At 36.8% G+C, this 7,340-nt stretch overlaps 1 protein-coding gene across 1 annotated transcript in view; it reads right to left on the bottom strand.

Annotated features, from left to right (window-relative positions):
* Positions 1-7,340, bottom strand: part of CPSF6 (cleavage and polyadenylation specific factor 6, 68kDa) — a 26,134-nt gene that overhangs the window by 8,513 nt on the left and 10,281 nt on the right. Inside the window, exons 3-4 of the mRNA XM_006859614.1 lie at positions 7,238-7,335; positions 6-146 (exon numbers count right to left, since the gene is read on the bottom strand). Of these exons, the coding sequence (XP_006859676.1) occupies positions 6-146; positions 7,238-7,335 (239 nt within the window). The remainder of the gene's footprint in view (positions 1-5; positions 147-7,237; positions 7,336-7,340) is intronic.

Here is a 7,340-nt window from a genome sequence, read left to right as displayed (position 1 = left end):
TTTTCCTGGACTGCATTTCAAATTGACTCAGGAACTGTTTATTGCATGGAGTTACAACAGGATTTTGTCCATGAAGTTCTCTTTTAGGCAACAAATCCATTAACTTTTTTGAGGATGCTTCAGATCCAACACCAACAAGGGCAAATCTAAAGAGTTTTAAAGTAGTGAGAACAGAAAGTGAAGAGGGATTAATAATGCTTTAAAAAAAGCAAATAGTCTTAATTTATGTCTATTTAGCAATATATGAAAATACTTCTTAAAGTTCACACTTTTATCTTTACCCTTTTTTAACAAGTACAATTTCAGTGGTTTCACCTCCAAAATAAACTGTTCCCATTTCCTACCATCCTTCAACCTTAGAGAACACTACTAATCTACTTCTTGTCTCTGGATTTTCCTGTTCTGGAGATTTCATATACATGAAATCATAATTATGTGGTCTTTCATATCTGACTTCTTTCACTTAGCATGAAGAAGTTATTTAAGGTTCATTCATAGCACTTTATTTCTCTTAGCTGTCAAATATTATATGCTATGGAAACACCATGTTCATTCCATTTATCTGTTGATGGACTTCTAGGCTTGCTTCTACTTTTTGGCTATTATGAATAATGCTACTATAAAAATTAATGGCGAAGTTTTCTATGTTTTCCTCTTGGGTAAGATTAGAATTATGGATCACAAAGTAACTATGTTTACTACTTTTGAAGAATTTCTAAATTGTTTTACAAATTGACTACACCATTTTACATTCTCAACAGCAATGTATGAGGGTTTCAGTTCCCCATATAGTTTGTTAATAGGGTCCTCTGAAATACAAGACATTCAGTTTATAGATTTTTTTCTTTTGTTGTTTGTGCTTTGAGTGTCATATCTAAAAAGTCACTGCTTAATTCAAGCCAGAATGAAATATATCCAAATAACAGAAGCTGACCTCCTACTAGCCAAGGCTTAAAAATTTTACCCAAGCTACTTATATCTCTGGAGTCCTGGTGAGGTGCTGTGGGCTAATGCGTCAGACTGCAAAGCCATTTGAACTGCAAGCTCACTAGCTGCTCTTTGGAAACCCTATACAGGGTTTGCTCTGGATCGGAACTGACTCGACGGCACTTCACAACAACTTATATCTCTATCGTTTCATAGTACAATAAACACAGCACATAATCCTGTACAACTAGTGATATACTAGGGGTTAACGAGGAGTCCTGGTGTGGCGCTGTAGTATAAGCATGAGCTGCTAACCTCAACCTTGATGGTTCAAACCCATCAGGCGATCCTTAAAAACCCTATATGCAACTCTGTAGCACTTAACAAGAGATTAATGAGTGAGCAGAGAGGGCCCCCTCCTATCCACACATATTAAAGTCTCAGAATGCTATGCTTGTTAAGGTATATAAGGAACATAATTTCCCATCTCCTCTGATAGGCTACAGATGATGCTAAATGCTGTGCAGTTGGTTCTGACCCATGGAGACTGCAACCCTGTAGAGAGTTTCTAAAGAGTTGCTGGTGAGCTTGAATCACCGACCTTGCGGTTCAAACCTGCAGAGCTACACCAGGGCCTTGCAATTACTTTCTGCTTAGGGTGTTATTTATAAGACAGAAAACTAAAAGAACTGATATATAATTACATCCATAACAAGAACCCAGGATAGTTTCTTTTCTGAGTCATACCAAGTAGAATAGCTAATAAAAAGAACAATTACTAAAGAACTCATAAATAACTTACTTCTTTGTTGTTGTTAAGTGCCGTCGAGTCGGTTCCGACTCATAGCGACCCTGTACAGGGTTTCCGAGGGTGTAAATCTTTACGGGAGTAGAAAGCCTCATCTTTCTCCCGCGGAGCGGCTGGTAGTTTCGAACCGCTGACCTTAAGGTTCGCAGCCCGATTCGTAACCACTACGCTACCAGAGCTCCTTTATGCAAGCAAATTATTTAAAAATTTTGCAGAAGTTAAACTGAATGTTACTGAAGAAATCATACAGACCCTAATGACTATGGTTGATAAATGGCAGCCCTAATTATAAAGATCTACAACCTATGTAAACAAATGTCACTGCTATAAAATTTTTTTGCCACAAAACAAAATCCCAATCTATTTATATTCTCTGGTGGAACTTCACTAAAATTTTGAAAGGAGTCTATGTCAATACCAGAAAGATAACAAATAGCAAATTCAGTCAGTTTAATCAAACCAAAGATTCAAAAACCTTCAAAATTAGGAAGAAACCTCCCCCAAATGGCAACCATTTCTTATTAGACTTGATTTGCTACACTGTGAAAACTAGAAATATTCACAGATTACCAGCTGCTATCTTTTCCAAAATCTTACCAGGTAAGAAGCATCTTCTACTTTAAGAGAGTAAGTTATAATTTATCAATATTTTTCTGCAAAGAGAAGCCTCTGATCTCAACATCTTTAATCCTCTTCAGGTACAAATTTTCCAAGTGTTACTTGAATACATAATTGCCATACAAACACATTTACAATAAAAACAAATTAAGATGATAATTTCTGGTTAGCTTCCTTACATTAAGTAGAATCAAGAAATTGTTGTTTAGCGCTGTTGAGTCGTTTCCAACTCACAGTGACTGTGTAGTTTTTTTTCAAGGAGTGGCTGGTAAGTTTGAACCACAGAACTTGCAGTTCAAACCAACCTAAAAGTCCAAGGCATTAACCCGCAGCACCACACCAGGATTCCAGAATCAAGCATTAAGAGATGCCAACTGTATCACATAGCTATTTCATATAGAAAGTGAAATTAAGAGTCATCTTCCCATAGATATTGTCTACAAATGGTTTATAATCGACTACTAATCTAAGGAACCCCTAGTAGAGCAACTGTTAAAGAATTTAAACTGCTAACCAAAAAGGTTGGTAGTTCGATATCTAGTAGCTGCTGCAAGAAAGCTGTGGCAGTCTGCTCCAATAACATTTTAGTCTTGGGAACCCTACAGGACAATTCTATTGGGTCATTGTAAATTAGAACTGATTCAATGACAGTGGGTTTTTTTTGTTTGTTTGAAAGTAGACTAATGTGGCTCAACCAGTGTTACAAAGGGAAAGAATGGCAGGGTATAAGGTCAAAGAGGTGGTATGGAAATAGATCATCCTGTGCCTTATCAGCTATAGTGTAGACTCTTTTACTACGTGAAATAGGAAGCTATTAGATTTGGGGCAGGAGTCCTGGTGTAGCGCTGTGGGCTAATGTGTCAGACTGCAAAGCCGTTTGACCTGCAAGGTCTATGGTTCAAGTTCAAGTTCACCAGCTGCTCCTTGGAAACTCTATACAGGGTTGCTATGGGTCGGAATTGACTCAATGGCACTTAACTACAACAAAGTACAAAATGCCACATTTACAAAAATCAAGTGTTACTATGTGGAATATGACTGTAAGGAGTTAGGGTGAAACCAGGAGGCTACTGCAAAGTTAAGAGAGGATCTGGTAGAAGTGGTGATGGTGGTTGTGTGCCACCTTGTTGGTTCTGACTCATAGTGACCTTGTTTAGGGTTTCTGAGACTGTAAATCTTTACGGGAGCAGAAAGACTCATCTTCCTTCCTTGGAGGAGGAGCTGGTAGATTCGAACTGCTGATTTTTAGATTAGCAGCCCAGCTCGTAATCCACTATGCTACCAGAGTTCCTTGGTGGTAGAAGTAGAAGGTGAGAAGTCAGAGTTTGCATATATTTTATAAATATTCTTAGCTTCTTTTTGTTTAGTGCCATCAAATTAGTTCCAACTCATAGCGACCCTGTATAGGGTTTCCGTGGAGCAGCTGGTGAGGGTGAACAGCTGACCTTGCGGTTCAACCTGACCTTGCAGTCCAATGCATTAATTCGCAGTACCACACCAGGACTCCACTCTTACCTTAGTATAGGAATATTTTCTTAGCTAGGAACCACCTTTTTGGAGGACTGAAGCACATCCTTTACTTCAGCATTCTGTTTCTAACAATTTATCTTCAAAAATAAAATCCAAAAATCTGCAACTAAAGACTTATATAAAATGATGTCTGCTGTATTATTTGTTAATAGAAAAAAATTGAAAATAATGTAGAAAACTAGTAACTACAAAAAAAATTACAGTATGTTGAAAAGAATCAAGACATTAGAGTATGTGTACAAGGAGAAGTGAAAAAGCACTGCTAAAAACGGAGAGCTTAAATGTGCATCAATGAAAGAAAGGATATGCAAATTCTGGTACACACTATGCAACGTTGAAGAGTAATGATGAATCCGCTAAACACCTAAAATGGATGAACCTGGAGGACATTATGGTGAATGAAATTAGTTAACCACAAAAGCACACATATTGTATGAGACCACTATTGTAAATACTAAAAAAAAAAAAAAAAAAAAAATTATCATACTAAAAGAAACATTACTTGATGTTTATCAGGGGTGGAAGGAAGAGTAATTCGCTGGCTAGAGGGTATACACATGTTAACTCAGATGATGGGAGGAATATATATAAAAAGTGGAAGGATACTAGACAAGGAGAGGAAGACTGGCAGGCGAATTATGTAGACAGGCGAAGACATGGGGAGGTATGTAAGCAATAAATGAGATAGAGGTAAATAGTGATATACAAACAACCTTGGAACAACAGTGCTCTGTGGGAAGATACAAGGACAGGGATCAGGCTGAATGGGTATGGGAGGAAGAGTGGAGTATATCCATAAATGTATGAGGTTGAAGGAGGATATTTGTTGTGCTGCAAACACAACTATGAATATGGTTGAGCATTGTTGTTGTTGTTATGTGCCATCGAGTCAGTTCCGACCCATAGGTTGAGCATATAGCAGGCAAAATAACAAAAAGTTCCTAGTATTACTGAACATAAAGCTATGAGTTGCATGAGGGCTCAGAACCAGTCTCAAGAGGGGCACCCTGGTTAACTGGCATAACATAATCTACAAAGATAATGATCTCATCCTACTTTGGTGAGTAGCAATGGAATCTTAAAAGCTCATGGGTGGCCATCTAAGTTCCAACTATTCATCTCTCCATGTGTAGAAGAAGAGTGATGAGAATTGAAGATAATCTGTAAATCAAAAGTCCAATAATGAAAAACATCAACTTCAATCTCCACAATTCTGAGACTAAAAGAACTAGCTGGTGCCCGGCTACCACTACTAATTGCTCTGAAAAGATCCTGGATAGCATGGGAGAAAATGTTCAACAAAACTCAAATTAAAAAAAGAAAAAAGACAGGCTTACTGGTCAGAAAGAGATTGGAGGAATCTGAGGCTATGGTTCTTGTTCGTCCTTCAGGTCTGGAAAGGAACTCACCCTTGTGGCCCAAATTTCAGACAACCAGTAGATAGGTATATATGGGAAACAACAATACTAGTAAGGTATGCTCACCACAGATGGGAAGGTAGATGGAATGAAAACAGAAACCATAGGGAGGAAGTGGGATAAATGGTGTTCAATGTAGGGAACTGCAATAATTGAGATGAAAGGAAGTGTATGATTTGGTGAATGTAAAACCGATCATCTGTGTCTGTACACCTTCACTCAATTCACACAAAAAAAGCTTTAAAAAAAAAAAAGTATTGCTGCTGGGGTTCCATTTAATACATGTACAGGTTTCTTCCAAACAAGTTTCAAATATGTCTCTGCAATTAATGAATGACTGCAGACAAGATTATCAGTAACATATGTTTTACGTTTTGTTACGGTGCCTTTAAAAGAGAGTCCAATCAAAACAGTAGCTTCTGAGGGGATCTGCTGGGCCAGTTAAATTCTAAGCAGAAAGGTCAGCACAGAAGGTTATGGTGACTATTTTTTGGAATTTCAAAGAGGTAATCTTTATAGATTTTTCTTGAATCTGTAGATGATCACAGGGACTTATTAGGAAGAGGTTTTAAGAAAAATTAAACATCGCATTGGTGAGAAAAAAGACAGGAAAGCTGTGAAGCATTTTTTTCTATCACACAACTACCTATTCTTCAAGTGTAACAAGGGCTAGCCTATAAGAATTTTGTTTGGAAAAATTACCCCATCCACCCTACAGCTCTAATCTTGTCCCTTCAGATTTCTTTTTGTTCCTCAAACTTAAAAGGAACACAATTTAAATCCCTCAAGAATGCCAAAACTGTCATTTTGGCATGGTACAAATTGAAGAGCAGAGCTCTTCAGGGAAAGGATAGAAAGATGGAAACATTGCCTTCAGAAGTGTATAGTTCAGGGGGTTTGGGGCAGGAAAACTTATTCATAGGCTAGAGGATATTCACATGTTACCATAGGTGACAGGCAATAAACAACAAGAGGGAGGTTGGCAGAAGAAAGACATCAGGAGATAGGGAGAAATGCAAAAGTTAAAAGTGAATAGAGATAAATACTATTAACTGATGGTTCATGGAGAAGACTGTAATCATTGTAATGAAGCAAATTATATGATTTGTTGAATGTTAAACTGGTAATCTGTTCTATATACCTCTGCTCAATTCACAATAAAACTTGTTAAAACAAGAAAAGTTGACCTAGATGGAGCATATGTCAAGAAATAGCTTTACATTTTGATTTTTGTTTAGTAAAGCTTCTATGATTTTGTAGAAATGCTTACTCTTATACTTAATGATAAAAATTGGTTCTATTTATTGTAAACATGTTACAAACCATGTGAGGTATAATCCTAATTTTTATGAAGAAAACTAAGATATATGCACTAAGAAAATAATCTGAAGATTACTCACTAAAATGGCAAGAGTTATTATAATTTTTGGATGGTGAGATTATGAATTTTTTTTCTTCCTTTTGGTTATCTATGTTGTTATTAGGTGCCATCAAGTCAGTAGTGACCCTATGTACAACAGAATGAAACACTGCTATCTATAATGATCCCATAATAAACTTATTTCCCTTATACAGTTTAATATAAAGCAAAATGTCTTCATTGTTCACATTGTTGTCCATCTTTCTCAACCTCTTAATCACAGGAATAGTATTGCTTCTGTTAAAACTGTCATTCCAATAATCACCTCAACCATAAACCAAAAATCTCATTGCCATCAAGTTAATTTCAACTCAGTGAACCTGTAGGGCTGAGAAGAACTGCTCCTTAGGGTTTCTGAAGATGGCAAATATTTATAGAAGATAGCTTCATTTTTTTCCAATAGGGTGTGGGTGTATAGTGGGCTCAAACCACCGACCTTCTGTTTAGCAGATGAATAATTTTAGCCACTATATCACTTACTAACTTTATTAGGAACAAAAACAAAAAAAAACTTACCCTTTTGACTGGCCATTTGCACGGTTTTCAAAAAATTTTATCTCTAAAATATCATTTACTCCCAAAGAATGAACTGCTTCAGTTAAGTCTTCATCTGTTGTCC

The sequence above is a fragment of the Chrysochloris asiatica genome, unplaced genomic scaffold (assembly GCF_000296735.1).
Source record: "Chrysochloris asiatica unplaced genomic scaffold, ChrAsi1.0 scaffold00033, whole genome shotgun sequence".
Lineage (NCBI taxonomy): Eukaryota > Metazoa > Chordata > Mammalia > Afrosoricida > Chrysochloridae > Chrysochloris > Chrysochloris asiatica.
The sequence above is the reverse complement of the archived record's forward strand: the minus strand, read 5'-3'. Positions and strand labels throughout refer to the sequence as shown.